Source organism: Crocuta crocuta, unplaced genomic scaffold (assembly GCF_008692635.1).
Source record: "Crocuta crocuta isolate KB4526 unplaced genomic scaffold, BGI_CrCroc_1.0 scaffold154, whole genome shotgun sequence".
NCBI classification, from domain to species: Eukaryota; Metazoa; Chordata; class Mammalia; order Carnivora; family Hyaenidae; genus Crocuta; species Crocuta crocuta.
In genome coordinates, this window is record NW_027530545.1 from 13961113 (window position 1) to 13986991 (window position 25879).

The 25879-nt window shown below is 33.9% G+C and overlaps 1 protein-coding gene across 1 annotated transcript in view; it reads left to right on the top strand.

Moving 5' to 3' along the window:
- LRP1B (LDL receptor related protein 1B) overlaps positions 1 to 25879 on the top strand; it is a 1854983-nt gene that overhangs the window by 1224972 nt on the left and 604132 nt on the right. The window contains exons 24-27 of the mRNA XM_077767810.1: positions 8318 to 8515; positions 9939 to 10143; positions 19136 to 19300; positions 19630 to 19874. Coding sequence (XP_077623936.1) covers positions 8318 to 8515; positions 9939 to 10143; positions 19136 to 19300; positions 19630 to 19874 — 813 coding nt within the window. The remainder of the gene's footprint in view (positions 1 to 8317; positions 8516 to 9938; positions 10144 to 19135; positions 19301 to 19629; positions 19875 to 25879) is intronic.

Sequence of the window (25879 nt, forward strand, 5' to 3'; positions counted from 1 at the left end):
TAAATACATGCATATATGAACATGTATATGTATTGATCCTGCCATAGGTCTATTCATGTTTTATTAGTCTTTCAAACAAATGGCTTTTGATTTTCTTGAAAATCTCTTTCTTGAGTTTATATATTATTTTATTATTTTTAAAAGGTGAATTTTCCATTTTAAATACCACAAATATACAGAAAAGAAAAAAAATTAAATTGTCAGTGTGCTGTGTTTTTTTCCTTGTATAGATGGAAAAGTTCTTAGAGCTGAGTATAGCTATACAGATTAATCTGAATGAAATTAAAATAATTTTTCAGGGTAACAATAAATTAAGAGTTGCATTTGTACAGTTCTTTTTCTCTCCACATTTCCACACTCATTTCTGTATATCTTTTTTTAATAAAAGATGGATTGAAATATAATTTATATACCATAAAATTAATTCTTTCAGAGTGCACAATTCTGTGGTTGGTAGTATATTCACACAGTAGTGCAACCATTACCAGTATCTAATTTACAATAAAATATTCTAAATATTTTAATCCCTCCTTTATACAAACCCCATACGTATTTAAAATCACTCTCCATCAAACCCTACTTCACCTCTGGCAACCTCTAAATCTATTTTCTGTCTCTATAGATGTGCCTAGTCTGGACATTTTATAAAAATGGACACCACATGGTCTTTTGTGCCTGGCTTCTTTCACATGGCATAATGTTCTCACGGTTCATTCATGTTTTACCATAAACAGTATTTAAGTTGTTTTCATTGCTGAATAATATATTTGTGGTATTGATACACCATTTTGTTTATCCATTCATCAGTTGGTGGGCATTTGAATTGTTTTTATTCTTGGTTATATGAATAATGTGTTGAATATTCATAGTTTTTTGTGGACATGCATTTTCATTTCTCCTGTGTATAGAACTAAGAGTAGAATTCCTAGGCCATACGGTAGGTCAACGTTTAACATTTTGAGGAACTGCCAAAGTGTTTTCCAAAATGGCTGCGTCATTTGAAAACACTGCCAGCAAAGCATGAGGGCTCCGATTTCTACACCCTCTTGCCATCAGTTGATATCGTCTATCTTTTTATTACAGTCATTATTCTAGGAGGTGTGGAGTGGTATTTTGCTGTGCTTGTTTTGCATTTCCCTGATGACTAATGATGTTGAGCATCTTTTCATGTGCCTTTTTGTCATTTTTATAGGCTTTTGAGTGAAAAGTCTCTTCAGAGTCTTTGCCTAATCTAAGATCACTAAGTATCCTTCTATTAGTTATACAAATTTAGTTCTTATATCTAGGTCTATGATACATTTTAATTTTTATAAATGGGGTTCCAGCTTCATTCTTTGGACAGTGGAAATCTGGTTCCCCCAGCACATCTTCTTGAAAGGGCCATTCTTCCATTGAACAGTTCTCTGGAGATTGGGCTTTTGGGGGAACTTCAAACCCATCTGTCCCCTCTGGGAACTTTTAAATCTACTATGAAACTAAGGAAAGGGGGATAGGATTGGCACATGTTAAAACACCATTTCCTACTGATACTCAGCAGGGTTTTTTTTTTGTTTGTTTGTTTGTTTGTTTTTTTTAATGTTTATCTATTAAAGAGACAGAGAGAAAGAGACAGAATGTGAGTGGGTGAGTGGGAAGAGGGGACACAGAATCCAAGGCAGGCTCCGGGCTCTGAGCTGTCAGCACAGAGCCCGATGTGGGACTCGAATTTACAAACCATGAGATCATGAACAAAGTTGGATGCCTAACTGACAGAGCCACCCAGGTGCCCCAGCAGTTTTTCTTAAATACTCACTGGATTCTTCTTAGACTTTTTTTAATTTCTAGCAGTTTTTCTTAAATACTCACTGGATTCTTTTTAGACTTTTTTTAATTTCTAGGTTTCAGAAAAAGATGATTTTGGCCACTATTCCAGTGTTTTTCAGTTTTTATGAAGAAGGAGATTTGGGGATCCTTTACCATTCAGGAACTGATTCTGTATTTCATTAATTTTAATTGTTAATGCTTTTCAATCTATGCATTTATTGCCATAGTATCTCTCTTTATTTCCGAATTCTTTATTGAGTTCCTGTTGGCCAAAAATTTGTTTAGCAATTATTTTTGGTGTTAAGACATATGAAGAGCTTCACAGTATTTATAATTGCTTTTTAATTTACTTTGCTCAGAGTAGGTGTCCATTATTAAGTTGATTGTTTGCTGTCTCATGAGACGTACTTTGTAGACTAGTATATGGACACTTTATTACATACTCCATATGTGCTTAAAATACGTCTTCTGTTTTGATGTACACCTTTCTATATATTTCTGGTGGATTATGCTTTTTGTTTAGTTTGTTTTAATCATCTTTGTTATTATTTTTTATATCAGTTTTGTGTAGGAGTTGTGGTTAAATATCTCATAATATGATTATGAACTTATAAATTTCTCCATTTAATTGTAAGATTTTGCTTTATATATATTTCAGTCTATATTATTAAGGCACACACCATTTTAAGACTTTTATTTTATCTGTTATTTTTCTTACCATAAAATAGAGAACTTTTTATTTCTACAAAAGCTATTTCCTTCAAGTCTTCTTTGGTTAATACTAATACTGCTTCATTAATAATGCAATTAATAATTCAAGACTCTTTACACATGAAACTTTAGATCATGTACCACCAAAAGTAGTATTTTATTTGAAAAATCAAGACAACAAAGGGAGCCTGGGTGGCTCAGTTAGTTAAGTGTCTGATCCTTGATTTTGGCTCATGCCATGATTTCATGGTTTGTGAGTTCAAGCCCGTAGTCAGGTTCTATGCTGGTGCATGGAGCCTGCTTAGGATTCTCACTCTCCCTCCCTCTCTCTGTCTCTCCTCTGCTCATGTGCTTTAGTGTTTTTCTTTATTTCTAGTAGAGACAAGAGTAGAATCCAAGTCTTCTGTTGTAGCAATCCCTTTCTGCATTCAGTTTTAACAAATCAGTCAGTAATTTTTGGTTCCGGAGGATGTATTTTTTCAAATAGAGCATGAAATTAAGAGCAGTAAATGATCTCTTAAATATCGCTATCATGGAAATATCAGTTCTCCTGAAGGGGAAAAAAAAACACATTTTACAGTATTTGTCATACTGAAATACCTTGCTCAAGGTACATGTCATGGCCAAACAATTTTTATTTTATTTCTGAGTGTTTCTAAAAAGTAGGGAATGATAATTCCTTCTATTAATGGCTTGAATTTTTATTCTTAAAAATCTTAGTAGAAGGTACACATAAGTGCTAAAAATTTCTATGAAATCAGAATAAAGTGAAAGTTTTCTCTCCACTTCTGAACCCCAGTCTCCAGTTCCATAGCAGAGGTAACAGTATTCCCTCATTAAGCTAGCAAGACATATTCTATGCAGGTCTAGAAAAAGTATTTTTTTAATTTAAATTGTAGCATCAATTTTGCTTTGTTTATATCTTGCTGTTTTTGACTTACAAAATATTTGGATTCTTCAGTATCTGTACTTCTATATCAATCACATTAATTTATGTGGCCCCATTATCTTACAATATATGACTGTACCATAAGTTATTTCTCTAGCTATCTATTGGTAAACATTTCTGTTGTTTCTGATATTTTGCTACTACAAATAATATTGGAGAGCATTTCCTTAGCCATCTGCCATTTTTAAGTAGGTAAAACTATATTTTTAGAGTAATTCCTTACAGATGGACTTATTTGGTCAAGGTGTGTGTGTGTGTGTGTATACATACATAAAGATATATATCTTGTGATGGTTATTGCCTAGCGGCTCTCATATAGGTTATAACAATTTATACTTCCATTAGTAATGCGTCACCGTGTCTTTTGCCTACGTTTTAATCAATATAGAGTCTTGGCCAACATTTTGAATACCTAAAATCCGTTTATTATTTTATGAGAGAAATTGAGTACTTTAAAAATTTAAAGGTTTCACATTTTCTATTCTTTGAATTATCTGTTTAATACATTTTGCCTCTTATTTATTTGAGTATTTTCTCTTGTCATTTTATAAGAGCTCATATATCTTAAAAAATTTAGTCATTTATCATATTATAAATGTTCATTGAAGTTTGTCATTTGTCTTTTGACTTTTTTATATTATTTTTTCTCCTACAATTTTTTAATGTATATTTAACTTCATTGTTTTCTTTAGGTCTTCTATGATTTTTGCCAGATGCACAAAGGCTTGTTTCATTCTAGAGTTCTATATTTACTTCCAAGACTTTCATAGTGCCATTTATTATTACATCAAAATTACTAAGCTATCTAGAAATTATGTTTTGTATTTAATCAGAAAACTTCCAACATAATTTCTTGTTTCTTCTACCATATTTCTCATCTCTAAAGTTAGATATGAGTCAGTACCAAAATACTTATATTGATTTAATAATATATTTTATTATTTACTGAAGTTAATCAGTATTATATATTTACCCTAGAATTTTCCTGGTGAGTCATACTTTTTTAATGTAAATTTTAGAATCACCTAGTATTCTAGTATTATTTTTAAAGAAAGGTATTTGTCATTTTTTTTTTCTTTTTCCAACACGTGAAATATATAAACTAATTCAGGCAGAAGCAAGATCTTTGGGACATTGTTTTTGTTTTGTTTTGTTGTTGTTGTTTCTGTCTAATAATACTGTATGCCTTTACATTTGTTGAAGTCTTTATTCCTCTCATTAGTGTTTTAAAATTTCTTCATATAATAGTTGTATATTTCTTAGCAATTCCATTCCTAGATTCGTTATTTTTTTAAATGTTCTTTAAGTTTATTCATTTTTTGAAAGAGAGAAACTGAGTGACGGAGGAGCAGTGAGAGAGGGAGGGAGATATAAAATCTGAAGCAGGCTTTAGGCTCTGAGCTGTCAACACAGAGCCTGACAGGGGCTCACAACCATGATCCGCAAGGTAATGACCTGAGCTGAAGTTAGACACTTAACTAATTGAGCCACCCAGGTGCCCCTCCTTATTTTTTTTCAGAATTGTTGCTAGTGTGCATTTATTCTTTTTTTTCTCCATTTTGACTTCTCACTTGCTGTAGAAAGGTTAGCAATTTTTGTCTAGCAATGGTAATCAAGTCCTCTCCCACCCCTTGCCTCTGCATTCTACTATTCTGTTTCCTATCTCTATTGTTTCACCTTTTCCAAAATGTCATAGAAATGGAATCATATTGTCTGTAGACTTTTGAACCTGGCTTCTTTCATGTATCGCATGCCTGTTTGATTCTTCATTCAGACTTTCCTCATGAATCTTTATGGTGCCAATGGGCCCAGAGAAGTTTCTGAGACCAGGGTGTTATTCTCATTCCCTTTTTCCAAAAAGTGAATATGGAATCTGCCCCTTAGTTTTTGCTTACCTCCATTGAGAAATTTTTTTTTTTTTTTTTTTTTTTTTTTTTTTTTTTTGGGTGGTTTTTTTNTTAACAGCTATTAAATATAAATGTCTCTAGCAAGTGGATGCTGCACCTCTAATTTACTACTTGACTAAGGGCAAACCATAAGCCAAAGGATAGGGAAGCTCTTCAGAGCTGAAATGTCACTAGCTTTAGCACATGCTAAGAATAACCAACTTCTGTTTGGTGTATTATCATTCCAGCCTGTTTTCTTACACAATCTCTTTTGCTTGTTCCTTTAACTAATCTTTGAAATTTAATATATATCTTAATAATTAAACATTTATTAAGATATTGAGTGTCTGCACTTTTATTTATCAAGTATCCTGATAACTCAGTATGTTATGTATTTTATAAATTAAAAAGTATTGAGGATCTGAATGTATAAGTAAACTTATGAAACTTACACAGCTAGTCAGTAAAGAACTCTGTTTTCTACCCTTATTTTTTGACTCCAAATCTATTACTTTTTTTTTACTACTTCACAATTACCTCCACATTTGTATTTACTGTGATGATTATGAGCTTTTAAACAAATGTATATACATTATTTAATTGGATTCCAATAACAGTTTAAGTTAAATTGAAAGGAGGTTGTCATTTATCCATTCTATAGGTAAAGACAACTCCTGAAAAAAAAAAAACCAAAAGAATTTTTCAAAGGCACGTAGTTATTAAAAAGCTTTTATAGCCAGAGCAGATTCATACAAGGGATCTTGATTCAAAATTAGGTAGTCTCTTTTTTAAATAACTATACATCCAATAGAACCATTTTCTTTACTTAGAAATTCTAAATTCTGGATTTAAAATTTTATGAGCATTTGTTCTACGTAGCTAGTTGGCACTAGTTACTTAATACATGTTTACTATTTTATATAAGTTAGCTACTGTAACAGTAATGTTGCACATAAACACCATAATACTGTGTAATAAATAACCACAGTACCTATAAGATCACAACAATATACGTCATTACTGCTTAACAAGTTCTCAGGCCTTCTGACTGGTTTTTGTGGTCTTGGTTGGACTTTCTTATATGATGCAGTCAGCTGTGGGTTAAGCAGGGCATTCTCTCAACCCAGCTATCAGCTAGTTTCTTACAATGGAGTCGGTTCCACATTTATTCATTCAAAACACATTTATTTAATGTTCTAGGCAGAGATTACTAAAAAATAGATTCATGTTCAGTGGGGGAAAAAATGGCCAGTGATTTCCCTACGTCAAGGACAGCAAGCCTAGTTTAGCATTGTTTCAAATCTAAGACGTGGTATGTATCATGTCTTCCCTGGTGCAAGGTATTAGGGACATAATAATGAACAAGGCAAACAAGATCCTTGTTTTAATAAAGCGTTTAAATCAGTGAAGAAGGTAGATGACAAACAAATAAGTAGTGATTTTAAATATAATTCAAGGAGAATGAATAGGTTATAGAAATATTTAAATGATAAAAATGGCCTTTATTGGATGCCTGGATAGCCCAGTTGGTTAAGCTTCTGACTCTTGGTTTTCAGCTCAGGTCATGATCTCACGGTTTGTGAGTTTGAGCCATACATTGGGCTCTGTGCTCACAGTGCAGAGCTTGCTGGGGATTCTCTCTCCTCTCTCTCTCTCTCTCTCTCTCTCTCTCTCTCTCTTTCTCTCTCTGTCTCTGCCCTTCCGCTACTCACTCTCTCTCAAACTAAATAAATAAATGTATTTTTTAATGGCCTTTATTAGGAAAATGATCAGGAAAGACCTCTCTGAGGAATGAAAATTAATAAGAACAGTAAACCTGGTTGCAATGGACAAAAACCCAGTCCGAACTAAGTGAATAGAGTGACCTGCATTGGCTTACATACCCAAAGCATGAGAAATATACAGGGAGTGTGAAGGAAGGAACTTTTAAGGGATAATTGCAGCTATGGACCTGAACATCCTTAGGACACTGTATCTCCCAGGTCATTGGTGCTTTGTTCCTTTTTATGGCTCTTTTCCCTTTTAATACAATATCACGAGTATACTTAAGCAAACTACAATGGCATGGACACTGACAATTCTAGACTTAGGGATCTGTGACCTTGAAAGAAAAGATACTCTTTACCCTCAGCTTGAAATCTTCTCTATAAGTTTATAAACCCATTAGCCTGATTTAGATCTCACATCCACCTCTTGAACCAGTCACTGTGGCAAGAGATGATTATAACAGCTCACATTCAGAGTATGTGCCTAGACTTAAATTAGGAAAACAAATTACCCTAAAGGAAAGCCCAAAGAAATGGTACTAATGAGGAAATGGGGGCAAATCTTTATAAGCCTGGGTCCCTCCAAGCAAAATTCATGTCTAACTCATATTAGTATGTCCAGCAATCATTGGTACAGGACTTGTTACATTTCCAAAATGATAATATAATTTTAGTAAATTTCAGACTGTGGAGAAAGCCATCATCTACCCTCTTATGGAGAGTATTCTGTCTATATAAGCCTGTAATTCTCTTTCAGTTTCCTCTTTTATTGGATCTCTTTCCTTTGTGGATCTGTAGGCATGTGATGGGCTAAGAATAGCAGAATGAATTTTAGCCAACTCTTAGCACTTTCTATGTTGATATTTCTGAGGTTTGTATTGTCAACTGAAGCTGCATTAAAATGGAAAACCCCTATTTTGTCTTGGAGTTACAACAATTCTTCTATTCATTAATCAGAATCAGGTGTATGAAAATCCAAGACATAAAAACATATTTATACTTAATTTTAATGAATATGTATAAACCTAAATTTTTCAAGTTTCTTTTAAATGTTGGATTAAAAGAAATTGCTCCTTTAATAACAGAGAATTTTATAATAAAGTATGCTCTTAACTAATTGGATTTGACCTCAGGTGTTTTATTCTACTTATGAAAGCATATAAATAGTTTCATAAGTCTATTAAAAATACATTTATTTTCAGATCCTTTTGAAGCATTCATCATCTTTTCTATTCGTCATGAGATCAGAAGGATTGATCTTCATAAAAGAGACTATAGTCTACTTGTTCCTGGGTTGAGAAATACAATAGCACTTGATTTTCACTTCAATCAAAGTCTACTTTATTGGACAGATGTTGTAGAAGACAGAATATACCGGGGCAAGCTTTCTGAAAGTGGAGGTAATTTTTAACTGAAAATTCTAAAACAATATTCTGTAATAAGAAGGGACTTTGATTAATCGTTGTACTTTGGTTCTCTTATCTCCTCCCTTATATACGTAAAACCATAGATGTCAAGTACATGTCTGAAGATATGAAGGGAGGGAAATGAATGGCAAAAGCCTGTGCTATTCATACCATTTTCAAATGGTGAGCTTTTCCAGGGACATTTGGTGAAGAAATTTACTTATAAGAAATAACTGCTGCCTTCCACATACTAATACAGTTTGAGGGTTAAGATTTTGGTTTTTATTTCCTACTCTCTTTCAGCAAATTTTAAACAAACACTGAATTGTTACAACAACCACTAATATGAACTAAATGTTTATTGTCATAATTTGAGAATTTTGACTAATCTAGGCTTTTCTTAAGTAGCAAGGCTATGAGATAAATATATGTAATAATCTTTTGGAAAATGTTGTATCTATGTAGCATTCCAAACCCCAGGTGTTTCTATCAAAATCTAAATTTCTCCTTAAGTCACCTTTACAATTTTGGAAAAATGATAATAACACAATAGAATTATGTGAATTTATGTCCTGTGTCATATTGCAAGAGACTGATTTCAGGGATTTAGATCCTTGGGCTTAGCCTGTTAAATGCTAAAGAAAATTAAAATATCTAACAAAACACCAGCAATGTCATAAACTACGAAGTATTATCTTACAAGAAAAAAGTGTTTGTTTTTTTAAATTTAATTACAAAAGAAATTAAGAAATGAATAAATAGGAATATTGGTGGGCATTACCAAATTGCTTATTTTATTTAGAATTCACTACTGCCTACGTCTCATATTTGTAAACATGTTATATATTGTAAGCCTTTTAGCCCAGGAAGGAGCAGGGAGTATGATTTGGGGCTTATCTTTGTTAAGAGTAAGTGCAGTAAAAACTCTTATCTATCCTGCTTCAGAATAGGGTGGGTGCTGATGAGCTGTCTGTAATGCATATTGCCCCAGGATAGACTTGATCCTCTGTATTGTACCCCTGAAGATCAATGTTGAAACTAAATTGCACTGATATTAACTAGTGCATCATTATTCCCCAAACCCGCATTCTATTTCAAAAGTCAGAAACAAGAAATAACTTTCTGAAACCTAAACATTGTTGTTAGCCTCAGAGTTGTTTAAAAATTCTATTTCACTGTTACTGAAAAGACTTTAGAAATTAAAATTTCTGGTAGGAAAGTTCAGTAATTCTGAATTTGGAAACTTCTTAGTTTCCTTCGTGCACTGTAACACATTTGTGCTATATCTTTCAAACTCAATAAAATACTTAAAAACTCTGTATTGCTCATACATTGACCTTTTCCCTTTTACTTAACATGTTCTTTGAATAAGTACAAAAGCTGGTTTCCTTTTTTATTTTTATTTTTTTCCCTGTAGGGGTCAGTGCAATAGAAGTAGTGGTGGAGCATGGCTTGGCCACCCCAGAAGGACTGACAGTCGACTGGATAGCAGGCAACATATACTGGATAGACAGCAATCTGGACCAAATTGAAGTGGCCAAACTAGATGGTTCCCTGAGAACTACACTAATAGCCGGAGCCATGGAGCACCCCAGAGCCATTGCTTTGGACCCAAGATACGGGTAAAGAAGTTTGCCTTTCACAGATTGACTTTGACATAAAAAATAATCTTTTAAATCAATATTGCATTCAATTATCACATAAATTATGAGTTAGATTGCTTATTTTGTGTGGATATGTGTGTGTGTGTGTGTGTGTGTGTATATGTACATCACTTTAAGTTTTTTAGCATAAGTGTGGCTACAAGGTTACATAGGTACTTTTAGAGGATAGAAATATCTTTTTCCAAATATTAACATTAGGCCCTATTGGAAGGTATTGCAACTCCGTTTTGAAGCAATAATTTAATGAATCTCTCTTTGCCCTACCAAGAGGTGCTGTCATAGTTTTTAATGGTTGCAGACCACAGGGCCAGTCTCTGGACCAAAGAGTCACAGATGTTAACCACATCACCTCTTATGTATTTTGTAAGTACTTGGAATCAGTTTAAAAGAACATTCATATAAGCTTGAAGGAGTCCAGTAATTGGGGTGTTTAAAAGACAAGGCACATGATTCTTGAAAACAAGGTCAAATGTTGAGTAACTCAGGTTATTGTCTCTAATGTTCACCTGTGTGTGCCTCTGTGAAAGACTGGAAGAGAGAGACACTAGATTTGGAGCCAGAAAATGAGGATTCCAGTTCCCGCTCAGTCACTTATTATCTGGGGAACCTACTCAACTCTATTATCTTCCCTTATGTTTCAGTTTTTTTTCTTTTTTAAATCAGGGAGAATATCTTTATCATTTGGTTGTTTTTGAGTAGATGATAAATTTGTGGAAGGTAGTATGTAACTGATATAGGTGAGAATACTACTTATTTATGATTTATTATTTAATAATTTATTTCCTTCATAATTATTTTGTAAATCCGAAACTATTTTCAAGACTAAAGGCTAGTATATTTAAGTCATACAAAGTCCAGACAGCAGTGAGGAAAGGGAGTCAGCCGGGGTGGGAGTTTGATGAAATGTAGGGGAGAGAAAAGGGAGCCTATGTTAGAGTCAGCTTCCTGGCCATACTTTCTGGCTTGTGGTTTATGCCCAGGACTCAGAAATCAATAATTGGGAAATGTGTTCTCCTTTTCCTCAATTCACACACAGAAATTAAAGGGGTAAAGCAGCTTGCCTAAAGCAGAGTTCCAAACTGGCAACCCTCACGGATATGTTCCCTTTACCTTCTACAGTAATTTAAATTTACTTGAATTGCTTGCCCAAATGTAAAACATTGATACATTTTGTATACAGTCCTAGATTCTGGCTTCTTTTGAGAGAACAGAGAGATCTGGCAAGGAGCAAAGCTGTAGCTGTATCTTTTAGCCTAGAGATGGGCTCTCTCATGTTTACCATTTACATTTTGCCTATTTCATTCATTGCTTCCTGTAATAACAGTTTACCAGGAAGAGGTATGTTATGCTTCATGAGAACTTACTTTTTTAACAGACTATACCTGAGATTGCAAGTAAATTGTGGATCCTGACCCTTTTCTTCCCATAAAAGTTCATCATCAACATGGGTTTTACCCTCAATATAAGAACTACCAGTGTGGGGGCGCCTGGGTGGCTTAGTCGGTTAAGCGTCCGACTTTTGCTTAGGTCATGATCTCGCGGTTCGNCAGCATCTTGTACACAGGAAAAACTTTCTGTGTACGGGAAAGTGATACTTTGGAGAAAGCTGTAGTTTTAGCTGCAGTTTCCAATATGATAGGAATACTATCTCATTTGAGATATTCATGTGAGTGCTCCCAAATTACAAATGGCACACAGAGAGAAACAAAACAAAAAGGACAAAACAGGTGTATCAAAGTTTTAAAAACAGTCTGACCAAACAAAGCAGTAGATCTGGGAGCTGAAACTTTCTTTTCTCTAGCTTTGAACTGGCAATGCTTAGAATAAAATTATTTATCTCACTTAGTTTGGGGAATATCCTGAGAGAAGGGAAAAAAAAAAATAGAACACAGCACACCACCCACAAATACTATTTAAGTGAAAATGTATCCAGATACTATTCCAATGATAAAAGATCTTCAGAAGTTATATATCCTTTAAGAATTGAAAATACAGAAAGCTAACCTATGAATAGCAAAAACCGGATAATGCTCCTGAGAAAGTCGATGCCTTCCATTACTAAGTGCTACTATGAAATTGTAAGGCTGAATAAAATAGATACAGTAGTTATTGTTTCTTGAAACATGAGTGAAGAAATAATACTTACGAAACCATTTTTGGTATAAATAAAGTTCATGGGGCATCTGGGAGGCTCAGTCTTTTGAGAGTCTGACTTTGGCTCAGGTCATGACCTAATGACAGAGTTCAAACGCTGTATCAGGCTCTGTGCTGACAGCTCAGAGCCTGGAGCCTGCTTCGGATTCTGTGTTGCCCTATCTCTCTCTGCCCCTCCCCATTCATGTTCTGCCTCTGTCTCTCAAAAATGAATAAATATTAAAAAAACTTTTTCTTAAATAATTAAAGTTCAGATGGAAGTGCTAATTTGCTCAACTCTAGGAAGAAATAGAAAGGTTGACAAGTTTGAGTATCATGATATAATGGGATTTTTATTGCTAAAATTATCTCAATGGATTGAAACAATTCAGGTCTGAGGTTCACATAAACACCTTTAAAGCCTGCAGTAGCAATTACAATTTTAAAATGCAGTGTACAAAATTAAAATATTTTTGGGTTTGGGATATTTTGGTAAAAATTTATAGTTATTTGTAAACATTAGACATTTCATAATGTAGGCTGGAACATAGTAAAAGTACATGTGAGCGTTTGCACACACACACACAACACACACACACACACACACACACACACACACACTGAACTGCAAAACTAAGTACATGAAAAGCAACACTGAAAAATAATTTGAAACTTGCCTTAGTGCTGTCTATTCAAATAGAAACATAAAATTTCTCCCTGTTTCTCAAATAATTCATGAAATACATAAAGAAGCCAGTAATCAAAATTGATAGGAGCTGCAAAGGCAATTAAGCTTTTTTTGAAAATTTTTATTTTAGGGTAAATTTACTGGATACTTTTTTTAGAAATCTGGTTTCTGTAAATACCACTATCGTTTCTACTGCATCATAAGCTCTTAATGGCAAGCAAAGTTGTTCCATGTCTATGAAATCCTTCACTGCTTTTGGTATATGTAATTGTGGTGAATAAATGCTTGCTAAATAAATTAATGCATGCAAATGCACAGACTTTTTGTTGACATGTAACTTACAAAACTCAAGGATACACCTTCAAGAGTGAATTATATAGGAAAAGACAGATAATGGGCACTACTATAAAGTTTGTTTACATTAACAAATGAATTAAAAGGCTTACAGCTAGCCACTTTGCTCCCTCAGCAAAGCTGAGGTAATACAGAAGCAGCGATAACAACAAACAGGTTATAACATTGGCCCAATAAAACATGTTTACCTCATGTGAGTTTCCTTCTGCTGTGAAAGTCCTTTGTGACCTTTTTCTACAGATGCCAAAAACAAATGTTTTTAATCAACTACTTTGAGTCCCCGGCCTAAAATCCACATGCCTTCATTTTACACCATAAAACATATCTACCATCAAGCCACATTCCTTTAATATTCTGGGTTTTGACCCAATATCCCAAGTGACAAGTTATTCCAAGATGGTAAATGGGAGTCTTAGGGAGGAGCCATTTTTCTCTCATTCCATTTTAAAGAGATACACTTATTGCTAAGGTGACCTGAAAGAGTACATGAATCTCCTCTAAACATCAAGCTTAGTATTAGGGAGTAAGAAGCACCAGGGAGTTCAGATTCTACAGGCATTTACTTCAGTTCTCAAACTTTCATTGCCTTTGTGCTTATGCATCTGAATGGTGTCTTCCTGCTCCATTGCTGGCATTTAAATTTCATTTGTCGTGATAACTGGATGCTGTTATAACAATTGCGATTTGTAAAAGCAGATTTTAGTAATTATGAAGATTAGTGAAACATCTAAAGAAAATTTTAATTTCATCTGGGACTATTTCTAAATGAAACTAATAAAGACGCTACTTAAAAAAAAAAAAACTAAAGATTATAAATAAGTAACCTCTTTTTTTTTTTTACCAAGATCCTTTATTTTCACCTTCTGCAGCTTGACCTGATAGATGATAATGGCCCTTTCATGCCTGTAATGATACAAGTTGTTCATGGTCCATTGACCCAATTTAATCCTGATACAGACTAACACGTGAATGCAGGAACTGTAGAATCAGTAGACTGTAGTCTCTTTTTTAAAAGCAATTATGGGTGAATATTTCCATACATCCTATAAGAAGAGATATTCAGTCTTTGTATATTTCAAGAAATAATGCAATCATTGAAATGCTAATACATTTTAACCATAAAAAGAAAGTAATAAGGGGAAAATGATTCTTTTAAAATACCACATTGGAGAGTATACAAAATAGTGCCTAGAATTTATGAAACAATGATCCTTGAAATCAACTTTTTAAATTGATTGTAAACTGACTTACAGTAAAGTTAAAAACTCTTTTAGGGGAACTAATACTAGAACATGATATTTTATTAAAAAAAAAAACTGTTAGAAATTTCCCCACAGAATCAATGAAAGATTAGGACTATAGTGAGTACTACAAAAGAAACAGTTTAATGCTGCTATGTTTAGTGAAGAAACAAAGGAATCACTTATTTTATAATTCCTTATTTTATAAATTATCTCAAGCCATACTATTTTGGTCCAGTGGACCATATTTGAAACTTTACAGTGCTTACTTCTGGTAAAAGTACACATGTAGAGAGAATGCAGAATTGTAGGGTTACTGATAGGTGTGTTGGAATTTCCACAACCACATGAGACAGAACTAGATAGAAAGTTACAAGGGAGACTCCAATTCTCCATTCGTTATTCAGGCAAAAGACAATGCTTCAGAATCCTTTGGGTCATCAATCCAGACTGTGAATTACAGCCTTGCCTAGACCTGGTGGTGGCATATCCAGAGATTATCAGACTAGTTAGGATTCTTAAAATCATTGTTTGTTTTCAGTGATTATTTTTCCTAATCTTTTTCAAACTTGAAAATCTTTCTTATCTACCTTATTTCTCAAGATACCACCATAAATTTGATAGATGCTATGTTGGTCTTGTTTCTATTTTAGATCTTCTTTTTTTAATCCTAAGTATAAAGAGAAGCTAACAAATAACCTGCTGTCAGTGAAAAGATGGGAGCATCTAAAATCAAATTTGTAGTAAGAGACATAGTTTATTTCATTCATTGTTTTAAAGACATTTAGCTACTTAACTGAGTAGCCTACCAGCATTATGTTAGTTAATCTTTGTTCCATTTGCTCTTTAGTGCAACATACTGTATATTAATTTAAGAGTAATATGTGTATATATGTTGATATTTCCATATAATAATAAAATAATCTAATCTTTAAAACTTAGTCTTTTCAGGGGCACCTGTGTTGCTCAGTTGGTTAAACATCTGACTCTTGGTTTCATCTCAGGTCATGATCTCATGGTTTGTGAGTCTGACCCCTGTGTTGGGCTCTATGCTGACAGTGTGAACCTGCTTGGAATTCTCTGTCCCCTCTCACTCTCTGTCCCTCCCTCACTCATTCTCTCTATCTCTCTCAAAAAAATAAATAAATTAGCCTATTATTTTAATTAGTCTTTTCAGAAAAAAAAATTCTAGCTGTAAGATTTTATAAATTTCCTCTGGTATTTTTTGTATTAAAAAATACTTATTAATTTAATTTTGAGTACTTTACACTTAAAATTTTTTTGTGTTTATTTATTTTGAGAGAGAGAGAGACAGACAAACAGACAGAGAGAATGAGTTGGGAAAGAGCAGAGAGAGAGAATCCCAAGCAAGCTCCCCACTGTCATTGCAAAGCCTTACATGGGGCTCAATCTCACCAGCCATGAGACCATGACCTGAGCCTAAATCAAGAGTCAGACACTCAGCTGACTGATCCATCCAGTTGCCCTGTGTTCTTTCTAATAGAAATTTTCAAATACATAAAATTGAAGGAATTATATAATAAAATTCCTCATATCCATTAACCAGCTTCAACAAGTATCAGTACACTGTCCCCAATATATTATTTATATTTATTCTTTCTCAGCACTTTACTTATTTTACTTAAATATTGGTGATTAAACAATGAATAATTTTGGTTTTGTTTCTGTGGATATAATCCCAGGACCATGAAACTCCTAAAACTTCCAGTGAAACTAAAACTTTTTTTTTTCTTTTTTATAACATAAACTCAGTTTTTGAGAGACATTCTTTGAGATTAACCCAATCCTATGACCTATTACTTTGAATCCTTTTCTGATGGCTTTGACTTATGCTTACTTCATAAAACTAATCTACCTTCACATTCATACTGGTATGACATTTAAACATTGACATTAGTATTAATTCTCGTTGTCTGTCTCTCTTTGTGTCTGTCTCCATTTTTTAACAATTTGGAAATCCTTTGGAATTTTTTCATTTAAAAAATCATCTCTATGACTATGTGTATGTGGCATGCTTTTACAAACACAAATCTTTTCTGAGTGCTAGCCATTCTGTGTGCTAAATTGTTTCCATCCATTACTTCATCAAATGCTCCTGACATGGTGTACAGTCATAGTTTTTATTTATAGATGAGAAAATAGAGTCTTGAGATTAAAGATGCTGGAGTAAGAGACAAATACCACTCTCAATCCCAAGTTTGTTTGAGACAAAAAAATATATTGACATAATTATTTAATAACATTTTGTGGATGCCCAGTGCTTAAGAGTTGAATGTGAACTGCTATTCTTATCAAGAATATCTGCATCTTCCTTCTCTGTTCACCATAATTTTTTAACACATGTACTTACTAAATTTATTATATGTATTGAATCATCTTTTCATTTGATATTTGGAATTCCTCTGACCCAAACAGATTATATACTTTTCAAAAATTGAAGTCATGACAAATACTTTGCTTATATCGCTCCATATTTCCTTATATAAGCATAATATTTTAAAAAATATTTTAGGGTGAATTGGATTTTGAATTTTGTTCCAGAGAGTTATTTCGTTTTCCTTGGTACTCTACCAAATTCATGTGCTTAAGGATCATTAAAAATATAGAAGAATAAAAAGTAGTAAAACTATATATAATTATAATGAAGAATAAAGGTATTTTTACCAGTAACTTTACAATTTTTCACCAAAATGTGTTATAGCTGATGATAGGAAAATTTACTAGATTGTCACTATTTCTCCAGTCCTTTGAGTTCACCCTTCCCAAATCACCATGCTAATCATTGGGTTCTACGACCGAAGTAGAGAAGGCAGCTGACGTTTACTGATTAGCAACCATGCTCCTACTCCTGTACCAGATACTTCCCCTTTGTTATTGTATTTAGTGACATGACATCAAAGAGTTAGCTGTTAAAAGCATAAGAACAGAAGTTAGACTGCCTAGTTTCCCATCTCCCATTGTCATTCACCAGCTGTATAACCCTTGTCAAGTAATTTAACTTCTCTAAGCTCATATCTCAAACATAGATAACATTAGCCATGCCCTCATGATTGATTAAAGGAGATCATCTATAAAGCACTGAAAATAGTATTTATCATATAGTAAGCACTTAAAAAATATAGTCAGTTGTAACAATTGCGGAATTATTGTGTAACTATATAATACATGCTATACAAACCTGCATTAGCAGTTTAAACCACCATCAACTGAACATCTAATCACCTAGTAGACTCAGATATCAAATGTAAGACATAAGGCACATAATGTCCATTGTGGGGAAGAACTGTTAGTGTAGCATGAATTTGTAGAGTCTCAAATAGTATTTGGTTTTTTAAAAAGTAATGATTTTTTAATATATAAAGCGGATACTTTAACAATTGCTTTGTTTGTGTATATTAAAATATAATGATTTTGTCTGCTTTCATCTGTTTCCTGTCATATGATCTTTATCTTTGCTGTGCATGTAAATGTTATCTCCACACTGATGACTTCCAAGTTCATATCTCCAGCCCTGCCTTCTTCCCTGAACTTCACCGTGGCATAGCACAGTTTCCTGAACACCTCCTTGTTGATGTCTTGAAATCTTAAAATAAAAATTCCAAAAGTAAACTTTTGATTGCTCTTCACATCCATTCACACTCAATTCCCAGATCTTAGAATCTGTTCCTCTTCCATTTTCCCCTTTTCTCTTATGGATTCCCTGCACACCCTCTCCCTTACCCATACTATGACTTTGCTGACACAGAAACACAGTCACTTATGATCCATTCTCTACTCCATTCCCTATATTCAGTCATCAGCTAGTTCTGGAAATTCTACATCCAAAATATACCTTCAATCCATTCACTTCTTTTCCCTGCCACTACCAAACTCCAAACCACCATCATCTTTGCCTGGTCTTCGAATTAACCACCTGATATGCTCATACTCTTGCCTCACTAGCATTCACTTATTTATGATACCATGTTTCTGCCCTGCTTAAATGTGCTTCATATTCGCTTGAAATAAAATCCCAAATAATTGCCTTAGCCTGCAAGACCCTTTAAGTCACCCTCTTCAAATCCATCTTCTCCCATTTTCCTCACCACATTGATCTTTTTCTGTTCCTCATATCACCCACTTTCGTTTCCCTATTCAGGCTTTCATCTCTGCTATTTATTTTGCTTGTCATGCTCTTTATACTGTTCTTTATATCTTTTAGATTTAGTATAAATACAGCCTACTCAGAGTGTTGGGTATTTTTTTCCTGATCGCCTTCTCTAAGTAGATTACTTATCTTCTATTCTCTTCCATAACAAAAGTTTTCTTCAACATATTTCAGAAGCTGTAATTATATATTCATGTGTTTATTTAGTCTATCTTCTCTATAGGACTCTTAAGCCCCAAGAGGGTAGATAATTCATTAATTTCTTTTGAGACTGTTTACCTAATAAATGTCTAGCATATAGTAGGCACTCAGTAAATATTTGTGAAATGATTGGCTGAAACAATAGCATTATTTATTTTTCTTCAGAATTCTTTTCTGGACAGATTGGGATGCCAATTTTCCTCGCATCGAATCTGCTTCCATGAGTGGTGCTGGTAGAAAAACCATCTACAAAGACATGAAAACTGGAGCTTGGCCAAATGGACTAACTGTGGACCACTTTGAAAAAAGAATAGTTTGGACAGATGCCAGGTTTGAAAAAATGATCTTTTTCTGTATTTTCTGTTACCTTCCACAGATAATACTTATAAGCTCAAAAGATGTCCTAACATGCATGCATTATGTATCCACACATTGAAATTAGTGGTAATATGTGTTTTCAATATGATGGTGGTAGTAATTTTTGTTTGTTTTTGTTAGGATGGGCTTTTTTTCTTTCTTTCTACAAATTAGACACCCATACAATATTTTAATATTTTTATAAGAATATTTTAAATAATTTTTATAANAGTTTATTGCCAAATTAGTTTCCACTATCTGAGTAAGTTTTGATAAAATACTGATGTATTACCTTTCTGTAGGTCAGATGCTATTTATTCAGCCCTCTATGATGGAACAGCCATGATAGAAATCATCCGAGGTCATGAATACCTCTCCCATCCTTTTGCTGTGTCTCTATATGGGAGTGAGGTCTACTGGACGGACTGGAGGACCAACACGTTGTCAAAAGCCAATAAGTGGACAGGGCAGAATGTCAGTGTGATTCAGAAAACCAGTGCCCAGCCATTTGACCTTCAGATATACCACCCCAGCCGTCAGCCCCAGGGTAAGTGCTAGTTGTAAAGTAACCACCCAGAAGGTATTTTCACCTTAATCATATAAGATTTGAAGTGTAAAATCACTTCCATAAGTTGTTATTAACATTTATGTATATTATATGATAGAAATAGTTCCAACCTTTGTTTGAATTAGTTCAGAATATTTTTTTCTTGGGGCACCTGGGTGGTTCAGTTAGTTAAGCATCCGACTTGGGCTCAGGTCATGATCTCTCGGTTCGTGGGTTCCAGCCCCGCGTCAGGCTCTGTGCTGACAGCTAGCCCAGAGCCTGGAGCCTGTTCCAGATTCTGTATCTTCCTTCCTCTCTGACCCTCCCCTGCTTATGCTGTCTCCCTCTCTCTCTCTCAGAAGTAAAATAAAGTATTAAAAAATTTTAAGAATATTTTTCTTTCCCTTTTTATTTTTTTCCTATACAGTAAAGAAATTTTAGAAATTAAGGGTCTTAAACAAAGTCCCCACATTTTTAGTCACTGCTTGTATCATAAAAAAAAAAAAAAAAAAAAAAAAAAAACGGGGNACTGGGAAGTTGTAAAAGGCCTTCAGATTTAGAATCTGTCACCAGACTAGGATCCAAAAATTAGGGGAGAACACCAAGGACACATTGATGTTTGCATTCAAATGTTGCCTCAAGCATACTGGGAGGAGAAAAAATGGTGTATAAGAAAGAATGAAGCATCTGCTTGAGCTTTTCCATCTTGAGAGAAATGAGTTCACATGAGCCTGTGTGCCACCTCTCCCCATGCATTCCACATATTGGTTCAATAATAATCTCCATCTTGGTTTTGTGATTTCCTTTCTTCCACTCAATCCTTGTCAAATGTTCTTAATTTTAAGTCTGAACATTTTTCTTCCCTTTTTTTTCTTTTTTTTCTTTTTTTTTCTGGGATTCTATGGCCATTTTGTGTAACATCTGCTCATCCTTTTATACCTCTTGACTGAGTCTTCGCCTTTATAATATGTATCATAACCTATAAGAATCTCATTCCAAAGCAAACAAGATTTACTTATTATTAGCAGATTTTTACTTGAGAATATTATGCTCAAATGACAGCTCTTTCCTAGAGGATCCATTTTCTCCTTGTCTCCCTCTTTCAGTGTAGACAGATCTTCCACTTAGTTAGCATTTCCGGTCTTATGGACTTTATGTCAAGCCTTATTTTAAATTTGTGTTATATTATCTTCACCTGGTCGTGACTGAAGCTACTCACCACCCTGGTCCATAAATTCCATAGCTATCCTTTTTCTTTCTTCAATATTTGCCCTTCATTCTCTCTTGATACTATTTCTTCTACCAAAATTTCCTCCTCTGTAAAATTTTCTGTGCCCTCCCTATGACTTAATCTGATTGAATCTAGATTTGGTTCCGGACACTTTCAGTTTCTCAGTTTCAATTTTCTTATTTAACAGATCCTTCTATGTCATGTGGGAATTTCTATACTCCACATCTCCTATGTGAGCAGTCACATTAAACCTTTCTTACCACCCTCAAATCCTTTACTCTTTTCATCCTACAAACCTGCATGACTTGGGGACTTTAAGCGGAGAAAATAGACCTTAGTCATTTTTGTGCTTAATAGACATTTTATTTAATTAAATTGAAATAAAGCAGGAAATCATCATTCTGACCAGCAATGTGATACTAGTACAATAAAAAAATTTTTCTTTTCTGAACACTTCCTTCAGAATGAAATAGCATCAAGTCATAAACACTGTATGTTGATGACAAATACAGGATTGGTTTTAATTTTTATAAAAGCAAAATATGTACTTTTATGTTTTTGTGACCCAGACTCTGACATTTTTTTTAGGAACTGTAGTTTTTATGTTTAGAGTAATTTAAATGAATTGGGCCATGAAAAATGGCCTGGATTTATGTATTACCTCATTCCCCTCCTTAAAATAGGATCAATGAATTTCATTTACTAACTGTCTGATTTGCCCACATTGACATGGGCCATAGCAAATTTATAGAATAGAAAGGAAAATGATACTTTTAAGCTTTTCTGACATTTTTCATATATAGAGAAAGGAAATGAGACAATATACAGTAGCCCCGATCCTGCACCCCACCATGGTGACCTATGGTCCAGAAGCAGAACATCCTCCTTCTAAACTATTATTAGAAGATCAATGACAGCCTAACACTATGTTACAATGCCTACATCATTCACCTCACTTCATCTATCACATAGGTGTTTTATCATTTTACATCATCACAAGCACAAGGGTGAGTACAATATGATATTTTGAGACAGAGAAATACCACATTCACATAAATTTTATGACAGTATGCTGCTATAATTTTTCTATCATTGTTAATCTATTGCTGTGTCTAATTGATAAATTAGACTTTATCATAGATATGTGTCATAGGTATGTGCGTATAGGAAAAAACAGTTTTTTCAATGATTTCAGGCATCTGTTTGGAATGTATCCTTCCTGGTCCTGGATAGAGAGATTTCATTTGTTGGTGAGGGATTTTTTTTGACATCATTTTTTAAAATGTTTTTATTGATTTTTGAGAGAGACTGAGAGACAAAGGCAGAGTGCAAAGCGGGGGAGGGGCAGAGAGAGGGAGACACAGAATCCAAAACAGGCTCCAGGCTCCAGACTCTGTGCAGTCAGCACAGAGCCCTATGCCGAGCTCAAACCCATGATCTGTGAGATCATGACCTAAACCAAAGTCTGGCGCTTAACTGACTGAACCGCCCAGATGCCCTGACATCATTTATACCATTTTTTAAATTTTGTTTTTGAGAGAGAGAGAGGGAGAGAGAGAGAGAGAGAGAGAGAGAGAGAGAGAGAATCTTAAGCAAAACTCAGGCAAAACTCAATCCCAAGACCTGGGATTATGATCTCAGCCGAAATCATGAGTCAGATGCTCAACTGACTGAGCCACCCAGGTACTCCATGACATCTTTACTTAACTGGAAAGATGATTTATATGATACTTCTCCAATTTGCATAAAATAAGGAAGTTTTTACTGTATGGATCTGATTTAACGTACAGAATTCAGGACAAATATTCTCGTCTTTATATACTTTTAGAGAATGTCACCTATAATGAGATCTTGCTATTTCCTAAATGAAATTCAGTCAGTTTCCAATTTGAGAATGATCAGAGAACATTCTACTTTTCCCCATTTTAAGGATCACTGAGTATGTAACAATCATTATCCATCCTGTTTATCTGCTTCAGTGAAGTAACACTTATACTGCTATGGGAAAAAAAAAAAGATGCAGGAATGTATTGACTATTTTATTACCAAGGATAGAGTTGCAGTAAAAACGGTGACAAAGGTTCAGTGTTACCACAAGTAAGATAATAATAGCATACTGTTTTCTGGTGAATAATTATGTGAGGTTCATAAAAAATAATAAATTTTAAAAATGCATGACATTCAGTGCTATAAAATTGAAATATATCCTTCAAAAATTAAAGAAATAAGGATTACAAATATTCTTTGAAATTATCTAATCCTCCAAGTAGGAAATTAATGAATGTTTTAATATCAGTTATCATACATTCATCTTGTGCATAAATTTCCAAGTTGGTTATTGAACACATAAGCGAAACTTTTCAAAAAAAAAGAAAATGCATTTTAGAACTTTGGTTTCTGATATTGTTGGTATATGGGATTAAGAAACAAATCAAAGCTTAAATGTATGCAATATAAAGGAGCAATAGTGGATATTTTAAATCTAATTTTTTTAATGTTTATTTTTGAGAGAGAGAGGAGAAAGAGAGAGAGCATGACAAGTGGGAGAGGGGCATAGAGGGAGGGAACAGAGGACCTTAAACCATGTCTGCATGCTGACAGCAGAGAACCCTATGCAGGTTTGAACTCACAAACTGCAAGATCATGACCTGAGCCGAAGTCAGAGGCTTAACTGACTGAGCCACCCAGACAGCCCTCTGTCATTGATAATTTTAATGCATGTTTCTATACATAAATATTTATCTGTAATTAATAACTTTGGGATTTGTTGTTGTTGTTAGCAAGTCATATGATCTTTCAGTTGCCAGAAACTGATAGATGAACCTAAACCCTTCCAAGAAGTATCACTAAAACCTAACGAAAATTAAGTCATAATCTTTCTTTTATGGTTTTTATTTTTTTAATCTACTCTTTTGGCAACTTTAAAATACTTAATAGAGTATTATTTTTTATAAAATATATTTTATTTATTTTGAAAAAGAGTGTGAGCAGGGTAGGGGCAGAGAAAGAAGTGAGAGAAAGAATCCCAACCAGACTCTGCACTATCTGTGCAGAGCCCAATGTGGGACTCGAACTCATGAACTGTGAGATCATGACCCGAGCCAAAATTAAGAGTCTAACACTTAACTGACTGAGCCACCAAGACACCTCTTAATAGAATATTATTAACTTGAATCACCTACACCGTACGTTACATTCCCATGGCTTATTTACTTTACAACTAGAAGTTTGTACCTTTTGACTCCCTTCATCCATTTCATCCAACCCCCACCTCTTCCCGTTGGCAACCAGGAATTTGTTCTATTTTATAAGTTCAGTGTTTTGTTGCTGCTGTTGTTTTGTTTTTAAGATTTCACCTGTAAGTGAGATCATATGGCATTTGTATTTCTCTGTTAGACCTCTTTCTCTTAGCATAATGCCCTTAAAGGTCCATACATGTTGTTGCAAATGACAAGATTACCTTCCTTTTTTATGACTAAATATTTTGAGATATATAAATTTTCTTTATCCATTCATCCCTTGATAGACACCTAGACTGTTCCCATGTCTTGGCTATTGTAAAAAAGTGTCGCAATAAACATGAGAATGCCTATGACATCTCCTATGCCAAAAAAAGCAAAGCAAGAAAGTTTAAAGTAAGGACATAAAGTAGTAGTTTTATGCTGATAGCTACTGTAGGAACTGGGAACCAAAATTTGAAAATAAAATATTGGACAGTTTAGAATAAGAATTTTACATAACATATACTGTAGTTTCACACTGGCTAGGATACTCACATTTTATCCCTATATGCTTTTGGAAGACATATATGTATTCACTCTATTATATTGATTGGATTGATAACTAGACGCTTTAACCTAAGCTCTCTATTTTTTTTTACAGTTTTATTTATTTATTTTTGAGAGAGAAAGAGGGAGAGAACACAAGTGTGGGAGGGGCAGGAGAGACACTGAGACACATAATCCTAAGCAAGCTCCAGGCTCTGCGCTGTCAGCACAGAGCCCAATGCAGGACCAGAAACTGAGAACTATGAGATCACGACCTAAGCTGAAGTTGGACGCTCAACCCACTGAGCCAGGCACCTCTAAATTCTCTATCTTCTGTATCTGTTGTGTATTGGCAATTTATACCATGTAGTTGATACTTACCATCCACCTACTGAATAAATACGTGTGAGGATATTTTTTCCTTAGCATAGAGAGAACTCATATAAATAAATATACTTGCTAGTTTTATTTGTTACACAAGAACACCAAAATCATAGATTTCCCTTTAAGGTGAAATGAATAATTAACATTTATGAAGGCATCTAATTTAAATACATTTTTATCAGTAAAGCACAGCTATTAATTGAATAAATTTTGAGTGCACTAAAAACAGTAACAACAAAATTTATGACAAACTATTTTTGAGAAATATGTTAGTTTTGTTTGGATAATGAGATCCAGGCTTGTATTATTAAGCATTAAATTAAAATTATATCATCATCCTGACTTTGTAATAATAAGGAAGGTATGCACTTATATTGTGTTTTTATTAGCCCTTTATGGGGATTATTTTCAATCTGCACAAAGATTTGCAGGAAGCATTCTTCTTCTAAAGGCTTCTCACTTCAAAGCCACATAACAATTATGAATCTTTACACAATTCAGCTTTTACCTCCTTCATGTTCATGCTTAACACCATAAGAACTCCTTAGCACTTAGAGCTTGTATGGTTATTTAATATTTATATAAAATATTTTATTTATAAATATTTGTCTGTTTTATTTACC